Source organism: Pinus tabuliformis, chromosome X (assembly GCF_031772625.1).
Source record: "Pinus tabuliformis cultivar Carrire ecotype Pingquan chromosome X, CPIR1, whole genome shotgun sequence".
NCBI classification, from domain to species: Eukaryota; Viridiplantae; Streptophyta; class Pinopsida; order Pinales; family Pinaceae; genus Pinus; species Pinus tabuliformis.
The window spans coordinates 414,179,669-414,198,194 of record NC_142308.1 but is presented as its reverse complement, the minus strand read 5'-3'; the positions used below and the strand labels follow the sequence as shown (position 1 = coordinate 414,198,194).

General features: G+C 42.2%; 1 protein-coding gene and 1 long non-coding RNA gene across 11 annotated transcripts in view; one reads left to right on the top strand and one right to left on the bottom strand.

Moving 5' to 3' along the window:
• LOC149140290 (uncharacterized) overlaps window positions 1-18,526 on the bottom strand; it is a 101,600-nt gene that overhangs the window by 8,075 nt on the left and 74,999 nt on the right. The gene's annotated exons all lie outside the window — the stretch shown is intronic.
• On the top strand, window positions 12,898-16,074 carry LOC149140292 (uncharacterized). 10 transcript variants are annotated; one of them, XR_016264211.1, is made up of 7 exons: window positions 12,903-13,310; window positions 14,422-14,498; window positions 14,616-14,681; window positions 14,800-14,847; window positions 15,051-15,237; window positions 15,383-15,471; window positions 15,635-16,074. XR_016264211.1 is itself a non-coding variant. In XM_089447441.1 (6 exons), the coding sequence occupies exons 2-6, from the start codon at window positions 14,433-14,435 to the stop codon at window positions 15,658-15,660; spliced, it is 267 nt and encodes an 88-aa protein (XP_089303567.1). In that variant the 5' UTR covers window positions 12,898-13,310; window positions 14,422-14,432; the 3' UTR covers window positions 15,661-16,074. The 10 variants fall into 10 exon arrangements, 4 of the variants coding, with proteins under 4 accessions (XP_089303567.1, XP_089303564.1, XP_089303563.1 ...); XR_016264212.1 differs by having other exon boundaries at window positions 15,051-15,198; window positions 15,635-15,671; XM_089447441.1 differs by lacking the exon at window positions 14,800-14,847 and having other exon boundaries at window positions 12,898-13,310; window positions 15,179-15,198.

Sequence of the window (18,526 nt, the reverse complement as noted above, 5' to 3'; positions counted from 1 at the left end):
TTTCTATATAATTAATTAATACATTAACCATTATATTAACCAATTATAAATATTTAGTATTTATAATTGCTAATATAAATCAGTTTAATATATTGGATTAATTTATATAGAAATTTAATATATTTTAGTTCAATTAATCAAATTTCTAATGTTAGTTTAAGTTCTAATCCTAGATATAAACTTTAATAAAAATTTTAATAAATATTAATATAAAATAAAGTAATTTATTAAAAATTAAAATAAAAATAATAATAAAAATTTTGTTTCTAGCCGACAGTGGGTTATTTCTTGAGATTTGTCCCCATCAGTATTTATTCTATCTGAAGCGCTCTTCTTTATCATCATTCTTAAACCCTGAAGATGGATCCCATTTGGGATTTGAAACGTTGGAATAAAAATGTTCATACTGTGGATTCTCCGGTCAATAATTCAAAAGTTCACACCTTCTTACAAATATGTATAGTGAAAAGAGAATGATTGATCAAGAAAAGTCTTAACAAGAGCAGAAAATGACATGAGGTAGCGCTAGATTTCCTCTCATTAATTTTCATGTATGTGACTAGATTAAATAAATAGAGTATTCTTTTTATATGTGATATATTAGAACATGAAGCTACAGGAAAAATAAGCATATCGTCAACAAATAAGAGATGTGAAATGGCCACTAGATTGGAGATCTTGACGCCCGTCACATCATTTGAAGATATATCATGTTGTATCAACATACTTGAGGCTTCTACAATTAGAAGAAAAAGAAGAGGCAACAATGAAAATCCTTGTCTGAGGCCTATTATTACCTTGAAAAATGTATAAGGGTGTTTGTTTATGAGAATCACAAAATTGACCAAGATATACATCCCATAATCTAGTTAATATCTTTTAGACTCAGCTCGAACTGAATGAGATAGTCTCATAAAAATCCAACTACCGGCTATCGACAAGGAATAGTCATGAATATATTCATACCCCCCTGTTCCCCGGATACAATTTGATTCTCCTACGGCCGAATCCCAATTTGTGGGAACCATTCGATGGCTTCCTTATGAAAACATCAATTTGTACACGGGTATAGATGGTATCACCCCATTCTCTGTGGTATTGACCACATTTTTAATCCTTATTTGCATTTCAGTAGGTTGGTCCAGTACGGAAAGTTATGGGAAAGAGTATGTTATAGCATTTCCAATTCGCGAATTTCTCATGATCGTCATGTCTCGCATGCCGGATCTTTCACTATTTCATGTTCTTCCCGAAAGCGTGCTAATCCCTATGTTGTGCGGAGCTGAGCATCTTATATTCACTGGGGTACCCACCCTCTGCAGGAGCCTTGTGCAGTAAACCCCCTACGGGCGGATCTTCCGTCGTCGTCAAATTGAGTAGTCCCCGCGAAGCTCTCGGGAAGAAGGGTAGTCTTGTGCGTAGGCACAGCATTTTCAGTCGAACCCGTCAGATGACAGACATCTATCTATTTCTTGGGATCGTGGGGTACTCTGCTCCGATGGGTACCTCGCACGGCAAACCTCAACCCGCCTACTCGAGTATTGTATGGATATGCCGGAAAGGGTGCTCCTAGGTGTAGGGATTGTGCTTGGTCACGAGAAGTCATTCCTCGTAAAGCCTGGGATGCAGATACACTTGCGCGAATTCGGGTGACGGCTACAAGGAAGGGTGGCGAGGAAGATAAAGGGAACTGTACCCGACCAGGGATGGACGTAAACTCGTAAGCTATCAATTGGGTTCACAGGGATAATCGTCCTGGTCCTCCACAAAGCACTCGGGTTGGTTCCTTCCTCTGTCGTGCGTGGGAAACTCTTGAGGAGGGAGTAGGATGAGTTGCTAAAACGAACGAAATGGAGGATCGACCCGTTATGATTACGAAGACAGACTGTTGCATTGGCTGGCCAGCCGAGGGGGGCTCGGTATATCTAAATCTGAGCAAGCAAAAATAATAGATTGGTTCGATAAGAGGGTCCCCCAACTTGGATCACCTTAATAGAAAGCCCCAACATCCATTATAATGAACCCAATACCTCGAAATACATAACTCCAAAGCTTGCCGTCGTAAACTCAGAGGCTACTATAAGACTGACCTGGGCCATGCTTTGTATACATAGAGGCGAAATCACTTCTCTTCCAGAGGGAGCAATGAGAATTATTTGGCTTTGATCTCGCATCTGTGTATCCGGAGATATGGGATATGGAATATAGGGGCGGGAAGCCGTAACTTAGTTAGCCTATAATTGCTCAACGACGCAGCATCCATGACCCGCTGGTTATTGACGGCCCGCATCCATGACCCGCCTATTGATCGGGTTTTACAGAAGTAGGAGGAAGAACAAAGAAAGTCGGGCCGGATCAAATCATCATTCATTTCAGCTACACTAAGCACTCATCATTCTACCATTTCCCTCCTAATAACAATACCTTTACAGATCTGGTTTTACTTCTTGAGTGGTGTTTTTCTTTCTAATGAGATTAGCTTGCTTGCGCGTAGAGGTACAAATCTGTGCGTTTGTTGTCTCTGTCTGTAGAGGAACAGTACGATCCTGGACTGGCCTCTTTCGCATGACTTGGAGAGGCATAGGTCCATGCTACTAGAAGGCCTCTGAACTCCCGGATCCAACAGTAATTATTATTCATAATCAACCTCTTGGAATCAATTCATCCTAAAGTCTTGGTTCTAGGAGTGATCGGGTTACAGTCTTTGATAGTCTGATGTTCTATTATGGTCCTCTGGAAGGTCAGACTATTGTAGGTGACAACTGTATTACCAGGTGTTAAGTCAAGGAGAGAAGGTTTAAGGTGTCAAGTCAAGGAGAGAAGGTTTAAGGTGTCAGAATCAGGGAGAGAAGGTTTGAGGAGTGATACTGTCTTGAAGTCTACATGTTAGAGTCAGGAGATCAAATTTGAATGTCCGGAATTGAGGAGGGATGGAGGATGGAGGGATGGAGGATGGAGGTACTATGAGTGATTGTGCTGAAGTCTACATCTCTCATCCTGAAAAAGTTAATGTCAGGACCAATCATTTGGAAGATCTGTCTGGGAGTTTTTGTTGAAAGGAAGGGTGAAGGATTTGGATGATGGAGGGACAAAGGATGAAGGAAACAATTTGAGTCAAGGAGGTACTGTGAGTGATGGAGGTGCTGAATTCTTCATCTTAGAAAAGATAAAGGTTGGAAGGTGGGTGATGGGTCAGGAGTTTTGCCAAATTTTGCAGGTGTAATGTGGGATGTTGGCGGGGTTAAGGGATAGTCATGAATCTATCTCCCTCTCTCACTCACTCAACTCCTCACTCTGCATCACTGAGACATGAAATCACCACATGATGGATTTCATAATGACACATATAATGATCAGTCATGAATCTCTCTCCTTCTCTCACTCACATCTCTCTGGTCTGGTCCTTCTCTCACTCACATCGAATCTGGTCACATATCATCTGGTATGACACATATCTTGAGTCATGACTGGAAGAAATAGATCGACCATAATGACATATATAATATCTCTCATTCATGATCGGAATGAATGAACCGATCACATAATGACATATGCCCATATCGAAACATTCATGACTCGATATTTGTCATTGTGCCATCAAATTCCCCAATCCCTCCCAACCATGGCTTCTAAGGCGCTTTCCATGTCCTGCTCACTACGCAACATGATTCCAGTTCTAGGGCAGGGCTCTGATCCCAATGTCAATCCCATAAGCAGCTATAAAGGTCTAGCAAAATGGGTAACTAAAAAAACATGCAATGCATTCCTGTTCTAGGGCTGAAGATATAATCCTAGTTTAGGTAGGTGGGTGAAAGAGGCAAAGGTCTGTTCTGTACAGGTATGAAATCCTGGCTGGCTTAACTTAATAAGAGTGGATCTGCTAATCAACCTATAGCTAGAGCAGAGCGCTAATAATAGAGCATAGCGTTCTAAGAAAGAAAGCGATTTAGCCAATGGTTCGACGAACACTCAACGGAACGGAACTATGTTCCTCTTCCACCTAATGGTACAGGATGATACGGAACCATGTGAGTAATTAGACTAATGAACAATAAACGGGAGGGATGGAACATTGTTACGAAGCCATTCCCACTATGCTATACTATATACACTATTTCTATAAACTAAGAGCATCCCCATATGCTACCATACCAATCTACTAACAAAGCTAATGGTGAAATGGGAACCTGTTAAGAAGATCGAAAGAAAATGATTCATTGGGCACTAATACCTTTAGATTATTGTGCTATTGAGACCGAAAGATAGAATGCCTTCTAGTTGGGGAATGAGAGCGAATAATTATGACTACGACTGCCTTGGTTTGCTTGGGTCCGATAGAGTTAATGCCGGGAAGAGAAGTCTGGTCGGGTCAGCGAACAAGAGGAGAGGAAGACTGCCTTTATGAGACTGCCTGAAGTGAGGTCCGTCAAGGGCTCGACTGATAAGGAGAGGACACTGCCTTCTTTTGAAACTACAGAGATCCAGCTTCTGCACTACAAAGATCCAGCTCCTGCAGCTCCCGCTCATAGAGTTAATGCCGGGAAGAGAAGTGTAGCTGGGTCAGCGAACAAGACTATGGCTGCCTTGGTTCTGGGGTCCGATACACCTACAGCGAACAACCGGTTAATCGCTTCGCTCATTGGGCATTGGCCACTAAGACCTTTTATGAATTGTGCTAGTGAGGCCGAATGAATACGACCTTCTGTCTGGTTCGATTGCCTTGGGTCCGATAGAGCGAAAACAATTGGTAGCGGAGCCTAATAAGTATATTCCCAATTTGGCCCCCAAAAGGAGGTTTACCCGCTTGTCTGCTCATTTCTCATAGGCGAGGAAGAGGGGGCAGGCCATAGGAAAGGAGGGAGAGGCGGGAGAAGGAGAGCTCAGTTACCGTGTTAAGCAAGGAGCTGAACCCTTCTCTTACTGCCTTCACCCTAGAATGATGGAGGAGTCCCTTACCAACCCAGTCATTCAGCCTGAAAAGGAGAGGAGGAATCTCAGTAGGGTACGGCACTATGAATATCCCTTACCTTACTTTGGTTTACTCACTCTTTACCCACCTCCAAGAACTATACCTGTAGACTTCACTTGATGAATGAATGCACTTAGTGAGTCGGGACTGCTATGAACCCTAACCATATGAATAGTGAGTGACTCCGTCCCTTTACTTCACTTACTGCCTTGCCCTATGAATTTGGGTACCACCTATTACCCTATTGGGGTCCGGCCGAGCCTATTATACTCTTCTTCAATTAAGAGCCTACTGCAAGGAATGACTAGACCTACCCACCTATAGATAGAACTAGACCCATTAGCCCTTCCATTCTCTCCTGCATATAGAGTTTATAGTACCCAAGCAAGACTGATTCCTGGACCAATACTTCACTCTCTTTCGATCTTCTTATCCTTTTTTGATGGCGGCCCGTTGGTCGAGCCCTGCCGAGGGCATGATGGCGGCCCGTTGGCCGAACGATGGCAGCCTTTTAGTTCTTCAAGTTCCTCTCCTTATCAGTCGAGCCCCTGTCGGTCCTCTCTTTTGGGGGAGGGGCCCCTCCCCCAAAAGAGAGTTGTTCGTCTCCTCACACGTTACCTCACCCTGCCGGGGGCATGATGGCAGCCCCTCGGGGATTGGGGTGGGTGGGTAAATAGTGGTCGAGCCTTAAAGAGCATCCTCAGCTAGCTTGCAGGGAGCCTGACCAACTTAATGAACCACCGCAACATATATAAGATATTGGGTTATTTCATTAGGTGATTGAACCAAAAGGAGAGATCAGTATCCGGGTATCAAAGCCTATAAGCCCCTATAAGCCGAGTATCCAAGCCGAGCAGCCTAAGCCGAGGATCCTATTATCAAAGCCAAGGGGTTTAGTTCAAGATCGAGTAAGAGCTTCGAGAAGCAGCAAGACCTCCTCTTCAGCATGAACCTGGTAGATCAACCAACAAGCTCAAGCATCAAGAGCATGACCTAAACAGAAGCATGCATCATTTGCTCATATCATCTACGAGCATGTCGCATAAGATCTGGCCTGCTCTAATCTAAACAACTGCTAGGGGGGAAAGGTAAGTAAATGGGTAATAAAGGTAAATGGGTAATGTTTTATGGGAGCTATCAAATTGGGGCTCAACAATACCTCCCTCTAGGGCATGGGGGATTGAGAACAGGTCACGTAGAAGAACACCATTCTGGGCACGAGCTATCAGTAATGCCCCTCACTGACTGACTGGGGATCTTCTCCTATCGGCGGAAATGCATAGACCACGGTGGGGAATGAGGGTATTTCGAGTATTGGCAACCATCGGCACCTCCTACTGGGAATCTAAACTTGGCATAAAGTACCGGCATTGACTCCTGGTTATAAGCGACACCTGGCAATCATGGGTAAACAATCTGAAAGGGCATGTTTCACTAATAAGAAAATCCATTTCATGGGTCCGATGAGAAGGTGGCTTGGCCCTACAAGAGAAGCAATTTGAGATATTCAAACAAGCGAATGAGGAACTTTAGTTGCTCGACTGATAAGGAGAGGATGCATAAGCAGGCTCTCAATCTAGGGAGAGGATGTTTTCTAGAACCCGTATCCGGGCCAAGTATGCAAAAGCTGAGTATCCAAGTATAAAAACCAAGCGGAGCAGCCCAGTTGAGTAGTCCAGTCGAGTAGCAACCAAGCAATATCGCAGCAGCCATGCAGTCCGAGTATCCAAGCCAAGCTGAGTAGACCCGCCAAGTGGCCCAGTTGAGTATCCCAGCCCAGCTATTCCTGTGATTGAGTGCCTCAACACCTGGCATTTACTCTTTCATTGCCATCTGGATCGACTCTTGGATCGAATACCTCCATCTAGTGGATCGAAACCTACCTGGATTGAGTAGCGGCAAAGAACCTGGCATGACTACCAGCATCGCAATCTGGGATCACCTCTTGGCTCACCCCTATCGGCAGCAGATGTTGTCCTACGCCCCATGCCCAACGATGTTAATCAATATAATCAATCACTCCTCATCGGTCTCAAATCCTATATATAGTGTAAGGGACTCGGTCTATGGGAAGGTCTATACTGGGTAATGGGTATTAAGTGCTATGGGACTGTATTGAAGATAACTCCTCTCGGCATTGATGGCGAACCTCATTCATCAGTTCATAACCCTCATCAGTTAAGTGAACACCTCATCAGAGCCATTGTCCAACCCCGTTTCACTAGTCCTCCTCCCCTGGCATGCACGTATATAAAGCAATCAACCGTGAATTAGGTGAGCATGCAAGATTAAGGAGCTCTGCATGCACTCATTAGCTCCTGTATTATATATGCAATTATGCAAATTGACTTTACTGTGTGTACCTCTACGTGTATCCCCATAGAGAGTATCCCCATGTATTATTCCCCTTCGATTATATCTAAGCGCAGGTAGGAACGATGTTTCTGTCTCGTTCGTTGAACTGAAGCTGTATAGTGATCGGATAGGTGTTTCGTTCTGTCATCATGGCAACTGGGTGTCCTTCATCTCTTCCTCCCTTTCGTGCAACCCCTACCCATCCTTCACCCACGGTTGGACCTTCTTACCCGGATGAAGCTGCGGAGTACCCTTACTTTATTGAACTCCCGATAGAACTAGTCCTTCCACACGATTAGCAGCAACTTGAATTCTGATTCAACTAGTTGAATTCCGGAGCTAGATTAGTTGAGGGCGGCTAACTTGAACCTACCTTAACTATAGTTAGTTAGGGGTAGCCAGTGAGTTCTTCTTTCCGGAGGGTTAACCCCACTTAGTTGAGACTGAGGGTTCCCAATAGCTTTCATGTAGTTGGAGATGGGCTAGCTTCCGAACAATCCAATGCTGTTGGGGCGGGCTCCATCGACTAGCTATCAATCCAATAATGAAAGCATGCTCCTTCACCCAGGGCAACTTTATTTCCCCCATCCCAACGTAATTCTGGAGTTGGTGCTGCTGGCTACTATGGAAGGGGCCAATTCTCCGAACTAGTTTAATTGTTAACTACTGGAGCTACCAATGGTCCGGTGGAGGATATAGAAGTCCTTCCGAACAGGGGGTGAAAAGGGTGGCAATGAAGGACTACCCTTAGCTATAGCCAGAGGAAAGAAATATAATCGGGGGTCCTTCACGTAATCTTCCTCGTTCGAAACTGGTATGGGTCCCTGCCTGAGGAGCTACCTCGTTGGGAATCTGCCGTTGAACTCCGAGTGGCTTAGCCGACTTGAACTAACCTGCTGCTATCTAACCTGCTGCTAATTCTATTTCGTTTGCCGGGTTGCCTGCCCAAGCTCTTGCCTCCCAACTATTTTCATTAGCCGGAGGAAAGGAGTTGTTTGAATTCTCCCATCCGGTGTTCAGTTCAGGTAGTTACTTCCTCCTTCCGGTTGTCGTTAATGCAGCCTGCTGTTGAGCCTGCCGCCCACCCTCGGAGTTCTCCTTGCCTCTCACCCACGGTCTGGGGAAGACCTTAAATTAGGAAGGCTCGCTGTACCTTTCTATCCTCCCACCGGGTGGGAAGGAGCAATACACTGGGAAAGAACAATCGAATTCCTATACCTTTTGGGGTGGGGGCCTTACGGCACTAGATTGGTGGGGGTGGGTCTAAATAGAGTGCCTTTTAGGGATATATGGGTGCGCGGTCTGTGTAGGGAGGAGCGGGAGAGGTTGATCGAGCGAGAAAGCCCTAATATGGGTGAGCAATATAGTGCCTTTTAGGGATATTTAGGGAGATATGGGTCCGGTCTGTGTAGGGAGGAGTGGGAATTGGCCCTATTGGTCGAGCGCTAACTCACTGGTATTAATGAACAGCCTCTCCGATGGCGGCCCGTTGGTCGAGCGATGGTGGCCTTTTAGTTCTTCAAGTTGATGGCGGGGGCCCCTCCCCCAAAAGAGAGTTGTTCCTCTCCCTTTGGTCGAGCCCCCTACCGGGTCCTCTCCTCACACGACAGGCTCACCCCCACCCAATAACGTGGAGCTTTTTGACATTCTCCCTACGAGATTTGCCATTTGACCGTGGCGGAGGTTCTTCAACCTTGACTTCCTATTTGATCATCTTTCATTTTACTTATTGGGTGGGGGGCGTTGGTCGAGTCCCTCCGGGCCTCACCCTCCTAACCTCGGATGAGTCCCTTTGGGCCTTGGGGAGGTTCTTGCTAATTTCACTCCTCGATCTCCTATGGAGACGTGTCACTTTCATAGTGCAATCATGGATCAAAAACACCTTCCTTATAAAATGAATTAGGAAAGTAAGGAGTCTCAACGGGGTTGTGTCCATGCATTCTTGGTACTCCATGCTGCCAGTACTCATTTCAGCAGGTGGTTAATACACTACGTCAGTGTTACATACCAAGGTTCAATGCCCCATCCATTCACTTAATGCCATGAGTAGATCACTTTATGCCAGATTTCTATTTCTTCTTGTCCATTTGGGAACCAATTTCATAAGATAGTGTCTGCTCTCATTGACATGGACTAAGGAGGCATGGAACTAATCCCTAATGATTATTGCCAGGAGGTGTTGATTCAATATATGCTGGTACTTCGCTAGTCAATTCCTATGGGTAGCTCTAATCCGCTAAATAAGGCAGGCTATTCCACTAATTCAATGGTAGAGGCTTCTAATCCTACTACAGTGATCCAATGGGGAGGAGGAATCAGCAGCAAAAGAATCAATGGGAATAATCCAATGGGAGGAGACTCCTATATAAAAGAAATTCGCTGATAGTAAGTGCCCAAGAGGTCTTTGCTCACTGTTAAGCTGATACCAGCGCCAGTCTCATCTGGAGCCATATGTTCACAGGAGGTGGGTTGTTGCTGCTTTTATTTTACCCTGCCCAGGAGGTTTTATTTGTCTATATATTCTATTGCATATCTACGCTTAACTTATCCATTTGAATAGGTCTCCTTAGGCACCCCACCTACCCATTTCCTATTGTTGTATCAATCAATAGGTCTGCTCCATTGTAACAAGAAATCAATAATTGATATACGAGATCGCATCTCTACGTCGACCTTGTCCTGTTTTTAGTGACAAGGTAAGCATTCTCCACCCAGTAAGGTTATATAAATCACGAAAAGCACGTTATTACATATATAATGAATTACCAGCAGCCCCCAATAAGTAATAAAAGGGCCCCAGGGACATCCTAAGAGGGTTTGAACGCAAAACTATGAATATGGTTTTCGCATTTGAGGGCGTGAAACCCAATAGCGGGTACGTGACTTCTTCTGGGGCGGGCTCCCACTTATTCTAAGGCATGTATCGCTTCTTCCAGGACAGGTTCCACTTATTCTAAGGCATGTATCACTTCTTCTGGGGCATGTCCCACTTCGAATTAGGTGTAGTACGTATATGATTCTGGGTTAGACGTAGTACGTATATCCTTCTAGGGCGGATTCCACTTCCTCTGAGGCATGTTCCATATCTTTTGGCATGGGTTCTACTTCCTCTGAGGCATGTCCCATATCTTTTGGGGCGGGGGACTTTGATCCCGATAAGAAGGCGTGGTTCGCTTCTCCTGATGAGGAGGCGTGGATGTTCTGATCCTGGCTCTGGTAACTCAGATTCCGGGGGTTCTGGTGGTTACCTTTTCCAAGCTGGGGTAGTTGTCCTGGGGGATCCGCTATAAAGGTAGCGTCCTCCCATCAACTTGACTGGGTTATAAGGAAGGAAGGATATGACATAGCATAATATCTTAAGTAATGAAGAATATCCAATCTTGTTTCGATCCATCCAACGTGATTCGTGAAGAAGCGATTGTGATTCGTCTCTCCACCAGAGTTGTAGTTGTGCACTTTCAAAGTCGAAATCATTCGTCCCGTTTGAAGGCTCATAAGGTGTATTTATTATATATGAGTATATGCAATTCTCTCACGTACATTTTAGGTAATTGACTGATCGCCAGCCCATGACCTAAAGACTGCAGGTTTGAATCATGCCCCCGCCTCCCTTAAAAGGAGAAGGTTTCTAGACAGCATACTAGTAAAAGGATTCTAGTTAAGATGATGGCTTGGCCCTCCAGCGGAATAAAGAGAATATATGCAAATTAGATATAAAAGGGTAAGCAGCAGCAGGGCCCTCCAATGTCCATTGTTCCTTATGCGAGACCCTATTTGGCAACGGTATTTCATAAGAAAGAGCTAAAGAACCTCCCCAACTCTTTACTTATATAAGAAATCTACGCCTCATATCTTAGCTGGTTTTTTGAATGAAAATTGAGCATGTTAAGCACCTTTTACATATGGATTAGCACCTCATATATGACCAGTTCAGCCCTGCCTTTAACTCAGGCTAGCTCAAGATCAGACCAGCACTCCAATCTGCCCTCTTCACTGTCCTCTTATGCCTAAAATCAATCTACAAATGCAGGACAAGGCGCTGGTCCCAAGACAAATGGATCAGTCATACAGGGGTTGCAATCCTATATGCTATTCTTGGAGCAGTTACATACTTTCTAGGCAGCATCTGGGCGCAGATTTCAGGTGTGGTGCTGGTCTGACATCTGAACTGTCAGCAGTGGTTACATTTTATTTACAATTGTTGGGGCAGCAGTTAATAGCAAGGAGGGTACAGTTTTGAGGGTTAATAAAGCAGCAGAGGGGCACAGGTCTGACAGCATCAAGGCAGCAGTTACATTCTCTTTTTAGGTCATGGATTAACAAGCTATCTTCCCGTTCAGGGATACCAGCCAACAGTATGGAAAAGCTTACTTTTTTTCTGCAATTATAGGCCATGGACTTCTCTAAGCAATGCACGGCGATGCGCTTACTCTGAACATGGATTGCCCATTCCTTGCTGCCTGCTTAGTAGCCCTTAACGAATTCCTTAAAAAGCCCAGGTGAAAGCTCTTTTTGCTCTGTCCGAAAGAGCTCTGGTTTTCTCTCGGTGCGAGGGTCCTATTCTGAACCAGCCGCTATCACTTTGGCTACAGGAGAGCACTTCTACTCAGAGCGGCCAAGCTCACTTCGCGCCAAACCAACAATCTGCACGCTTAGCCGCATTGTTCATCTTGACAAGGAAGGAGAAAGGTCCCAGATAATTGTTTCTTCACCACTCCATGCACTGCTCCCAGTGCACCACAACGCCCCTAATTCCAAATGCACAGGCACTGCCATGACCTTGCAAGCCTCCAATTCCTTCAACAACTTCTGCAAGGAAAGCTAAGAAAAGAGCATTGAAGTCACTAGCATGGACAAATATTTGAACAGCCTCATCTAGCTAGAGGTGGACAGAATGAGTCAAGCAATCAGATACTTCATTTCGATTAAATGAATTTGAAAGATGGTTTACATGATAGTTTAAGTGAGCTTTGATCTTACAGTGAATGTAAGGTGACACTTGGTATTCATGCGGTAGCATGAAGTCCAGCTACAGCGGTCAGGAGATCCTATATAGCCAAGGAAAAGTTACTAGCCTATCTCTTGAAACTATTGAATGAAGTGGGGCTATTGAAGTTAAGGTGGAGACCGTTTATCGCTGGATTTTTAATGGGTGAAACGTTGATACGGCTTTCAGTTTATACGGATTCATGGTCGGACTGGCCTGTTCAATACGGGATGATACGCACGGGACGGAAGCCTCGGGCCAGATACTTCATTTCGATTAAATGAATTTGAAAGATGGTTTACATGATAGTTTAAGTGAGCTTTGATCTTACAGCGAATGTAAGGTGACACTTGGTATTCATGCGGTAGCATGAAGCCCAACTGCAGCGACTTTTATATTTTTATATATTCTAATTGTTATATTATTTTATTTAATGATTTTTTATATAACTTTAATTATTAGTTTTTTTCTTTTTATTACCACCTGGTAGCCTATTTATTAACACGTCCAATATTGTTCTCTTTTTTATTTTTGAAATACATATTTATGCAAAACCCGGAATCGAGCTCAGCATCGAGGTCAGCGTTTACAAATTGAACCATTTTATCTATTTTTGTCCTAATTACAGCAAAATACCCATTTTTTTTGAGGTTCGAATACACTATTAAAGTAGGATAAGCAGAAAATGGGGAAAAATAGGTTTGGGAATGCAATGGCTTGATTGGGCTTGAATGGACTTCTGGTGGCTCTGATTTGTCTATGCTTATCCGGAATTTGAGAATTCTGTTGCGCTCAGGGGCTAGAGCAAACGCTCTGCCTTGCAGTGCAAGAACCTCTTCAAGGATCGTGTAATAATATATTTATGTACAATATGCAATTTTCAATTCTATTATTCCCAGTCCTTGCATGACCCACCAAATTCCTACCTAGATTTGGCGGGTGTCGAGCCTGTAATTGGCGGAGGGGGTTATCGGCTAGCGTGATTCGAACCCTGTACAGGTCTTTCCTCTGAATTTTTTTTAATACGTTTTTAACTCCGCAATTTTTTATTTCTCTGTTCGAGTTTTATACGTGTATTGGCTTTTGAGAGGGGGGTTCGAGTTTTTATGGAGAATTTACAGAAGGTTTTGAAGTTATTTTGGCATTAATTAACACTGGGGTTTTGTATTCCGAGGGTTTTGTCAGGGAATTTGATTGATTTAATCCACCATGGGGATTTTCCCTTATGGGATATTCATCTGTTTTGGGTTTTCTTTTAATGGGTAATCAAGGCAATGGTTTTTTAAGGTTGCGTTGTTCGTAAGGCACACTTATTGTTTCGGCCCTCGATAAGGGTTTTGTTTTTATTTGTTTAATTACTTTGCTTTTTCTTCTTTTAATTTGTTAGAATGCTTGGTCATTTGGTTCCCAGTTAGGGTTTTGGGTTATAGGCACTCTTCTGAAATCGGCTTTAATTGGATCTGGATGTTAGCTTTATTATATGCATATCTCCTGAAATTTTTAAAAATTTCTCGAGCTTAAGATTTCTTTGCTTTTTCAAATTGCCTTTTTTCTCTGGTGATGCCTTTAGTTTCATTTTATGCGTTAGCTGTATAGCTTATAGGAGATGCTTTGGCACTCCTATGGCACTACAGGAATGTATCTCTTCCATCAAATGCTTCCAGAACTTGCATATGGACTAATCTGCTAATTGGGCACATCATCAGGCAACATGTTCTTTGTAGTGATTTAACCTCTGGCTCTCTGAGAAGGTTACCTACTTGATTTATCACTCGATACATATTCAATTTGATATTTGTTATATGGTTCCCTATTTTTGTGATCAGGTAACATTACCCTTCGGAATTTTGTTTCCTGCTATCTGCATCCATTGTGTATTTAATAGATTGTGAGTTCTTAATTGGATTTCAAACCTAGCTAGACTACCCAGCCATATTCTGAATGTGTTTCTTGACTAATTGTTTTCATTTGATTCGAGCATTGCTGGGTATCATTACCTTGGATGGTTTACAGTTTGGTTTATCAGGGTTATGTGGCTACTGCAGATTTGTTCCCAGTTTACTTTGAGAACTTTATGAAATTGTTTACTAGAAGCCTTGTTATGTTACAGATTTATGGACAATGACTGTCCCTATGGAGAATTCGCCTAGCTTGCGAGACAGGTCCAGGCGCTCTGCTCATCAAGAGGTAATTATGTAATTTTTCATCACCTTTTTCTTTTCCATTTTCAATGCTAAATCTGTATCATGCAACAGGTGAAGAGAATTCAATTCTGAAGGTCATGTCTCTTCTTGTTGGTTGCAGATGGCTTTGATTTCACGCATTAAACATCCTTACGTTGTAGGATATAAGGAGGCATGGGTGGAAAAGGTATGGATTTTTCTTTGGTGTCTTTTAGATTTTGCATTTTAGATCACCTGTTGTATAATTACAGGTCATGATTGGATTATTGTTTTGCCTAGTTTTCACATAAGCGCATACTCGTCAGGTAAGAATCATTCCAGCATCAGAGGCGGTGCACTGTATGTTGTTTGGGGTAATAATAGTAAACCGATCGCTTCTATGAAGCTTCACGCAAATTTTGTTTCTGTCGCCTGGTATTTTTGTCCATTTTTGTTTAAATATCAGCTCTGCAAGAAATTTAAGTGTTAATTTTGTCCGTTTTATTTAAATATAAATTCTTTTGCAGAAAATTAAGGTGTTAGTTTTGCTCCTTATTGCTTAATTTTCAATCTTTAGCAAGAAATTACGGGATTCACTATTGAGTGGATCACGAAGCGGAGAAATTTGAAGGACGGTGACTTAATTCGATTTCAACTTGTCTGAAAGATTACTTAACTGATTTACCTTCTCTTGAGTGGATCAAGGAGCGGAGCAAATTGAAGAAGTGAGACTTATTTCGATTTCAAGAAGTTATTTATGTTAGGTGTGAACGATTATTTAGCTAATTTTTCTGTACCTAATAGTTTTTTTATCGTTTGTCTCAACTGATATTTAGCTGATTTTTCTGTTTGCCCGGTAATTTTTATTGTTTGTCTGAATACTTTTTCTGTTTGCATGATAATTTTCAGTTTGTGTTCTCAAGCTCAGCAAAAGAAGCGGCAAAAATGGATTTTCATATCTATCTTGCCAGGACGAGCATGCAGACTTCTATTTTTAGGTCAGATACATTACTTCCTTGACAACATTTATGGTACATTTACGTGCAGGGTAGAGGCACTGTCGCAGTCATGCCAGGAAAAAACCTGAAATGTAAGTTACTGATCTGAATGGTGTTTTCATTAAATATTGAGCCATGTCTTGCTTGTGGGGTATAAATGCAGGCCAACACATTATTCTTTCTCAATAATAAGCGTGCACGTTATCACAAGATTGGAATGAAAACGATTTATGACAGATTTGTTTTTATTATCTGTAAAGATGAGCTGTGCTTTTCTCTCAGAAGTCGAAATGGATAGTTAATGACTCATTTGTCATTTTCTTTGAAAAAGATCCGTGCAAGGTAATGAGGTTTAAATCGATGAAGAACATGGAGCACATGTTATGCAAAAGGTGCAGCGAAATTTTATGCCTCGGATGTGAATGACCGCAGAACATTACAGCTTTCTGTGTGCTGCCCAGCACTGCTTCTCCTAGAAAGATAGTGCAGTTTCTTGAATGTGCACATTCTATAATCGGGATAAGGATGGCTTTATGTGAAATGAACTGTGTTTTCTACAGTTTACTCTGAAATAAATCAATGAATCAGCTCCTTTAAATTTCAGTTTACCTATCAATGAATCAGTTCATTTAAATTTCAGTTTGCCTTTGAAGCTTTAGGCAAGTCAAATCGTTGAAACCACTACAAAATACGGCATTCAAACATCATATCCCTTTGCCGAACTTTCAAATGGCAAAAGGTTGTAAAATTTCATCTCTTGAAACCTGTAAAAAACCCTGTATTTAACTTCTTAGGCAAAGGGAGATCGTTGAAACCACTGCAACAGGCCGCATTGAAACCTCATATGCCTTTTCCGAATTTTTAATGGGAAAACTGACTGTAGAAATGAAACATGCCTTTGCCGAATTTTTTCATTTTTGTATTTGTTTCTTCAGTTGTCTTTCTATGTATATGTCTATTGTCAATGGGGCAATGGTTCAATAGTTAACCAGTGTTAGTGTTAATCCCCTCACCAAGGTTCAAATCCCCAAAGTAACATGTTTCACCCCTCATGGGCCAGTTTCTATGTGCAAACAGGCTGGTGTGTGCTTCACCCTGCATGGGCTGATCACCCAGTCAATGAGTCATTCCATCCACTTGAGGCCAAGAGCTAGTCCTGTGCGACTTTGGTGGACCTGTTGTTTCTTAAGCAAAGAATTCTCATTTGAGTGTAATAAAGTCAGTTACAATCATTATAGCGTTCCTGGATTGGGGGAGAGCATGCTTGCAGCATTGTGGTAAGAGGAAGGCAGTGAAAAGAAAAGTAGATGCCTACTTTTGGCATTCAAGTTGTTTATTTTTGCAAGGTATTACATATTTTTTAATATTAATCTGGAACAAAGAATTGACTAGTCAGCTGGACAAAAGTGTTGGTGCTGACGGTTGGGGCACTTGAATATAATTCATCCTTGAAACTAGTATGTTATGTTGTAAAGAACTCCAGTAGTAGTGTTGTCATATTCTTTTTAGCGCTAGTTGACTCCTGTGCTTGACTGTGCTTTTTGAAGAAGCAGAGTTAAGCCTACTCCTTCAAGTTTGACTCGTGAGTTTGACTATACTCGAGTCAAGTGTAAGTCAGACTCACTCTACAAGTTTGGCAATATCTGCATATATACTATTGAAAAGATGATCAGAGCATTAAAAGGATATCTATCCATTCTTCTATGCGCTGCTTTAAACTTTAGTGCCCTCGATGCTGTTATGATTTTCTGGTTCTTTTGCCAACTTTTTTTTGCCTGTTTTTTGTCTTCTCTGCTTCTAATTACTGAGGTTTTACTTGTTCTGTTCATCTATAAAGAGGGGAGGTGTGGCCTCTTGATTAACCTTGAGCTTATTGAAAAGGGTATGCATCATTGTTTCCAAGCTTCGACCCTTATAAGTTAAAGATGAATTAAGTATAATATTCAACAATTGGCTTATTTGAGCTAATAGGCTCGGAGTTTTCGTTCCTTTGTCTATAAAATTTGGGTCTATATCGGTGTTTTAAACATTGGTTAGGCTAGAATGGAATTGGTTTTTCTAGATCGATTTTGTAAAATGTGACATCATTTTGATTAGGTTCATGCTCCCAGGTCTGCAGAATTTCCAAACACAGGACCTATACCATATTTGGTTATCTAGTATATGTTTAGGTAAGCTTGGGCATTGCCCACCCCTATGCTTATGCACAGTGGAGTTATGGGTATGTATCTTCCCCTCATTACTTCCACTCTTTCCCTTTATAGATTGCCATATCGCTGACTATCATATCCTTTCTTCTGTGCAACGAGAAGTTCGAGCCTATCACACTCAACTGCCAAAACCTCACTTGCAATCTAACACCAAGATTTTATTTGAGATTTGCCTCTGATCTTAGATACATCACTTAATTTCCGATTTACTTTTGCCGTCACATACATCATTTCATATGCCATCTACCTCCGATGTCAGATAGATCACTTAATTGCACCGATTGCTCACTTAACTGCACCGATTGCATATCAAATTCCGCACCTTCCATCTTGCAACATTGAAATGGTAAGTTTTTTGTTTTATGGCGATCATTAAACACCGGTTTGCTCCAATAAGTGCTCTTCATATTGGATTATATCCTCTCCAATCTGATCTTGAAGTATTTCAACTCCATTTCAAATCAGTCCGTATATGTATTTATTTCTGTGCCTATCAGAAATTAATCCCGCATTCAAGTGTTGCGATCTTGCACAGCTTTCCCTATTTGGTTGTAAAACACTTTTCGGTTGCATCTATTTTAGCACATAGGTTCCAAAAATGCTCGTTCCACAAGGTTGAACAAGCCTATACAAACATCCATTACCCACTGTCTTTCAATCTTTTCAAATGATTACCTCTTGCTTCCAGTAAAATATTCTCAAAAACTCAGTTCCGTTCACACTTAAAACCAGCTTGCAAACACGTTGAACTCTTTTATAAATTGGAAAAAGCAATGCCTAATTTCTAGCCTACAAAACAAAACTACCTTCTGCACCTACATATTGACATACATCTCTCTACTTCA

Coding starts and splice junctions, on each gene's coding strand:
- LOC149140292 (XM_089447438.1), top strand. CDS start 14,433: ATGACTGTCCCTATGGAGAATTCGCCTAGCTTGCGAGACAGGTCCAGG. Junction 14,499..14,615: donor GGCGCTCTGCTCATCAAGAG/GTAATTATGTAA, acceptor TGTTGGTTGCAG/ATGGCTTTGATTTCACGCAT. Junction 15,199..15,382: donor GAGCGGAGCAAATTGAAGAA/GTGAGACTTATT, acceptor GATAATTTTCAG/TTTGTGTTCTCAAGCTCAGC.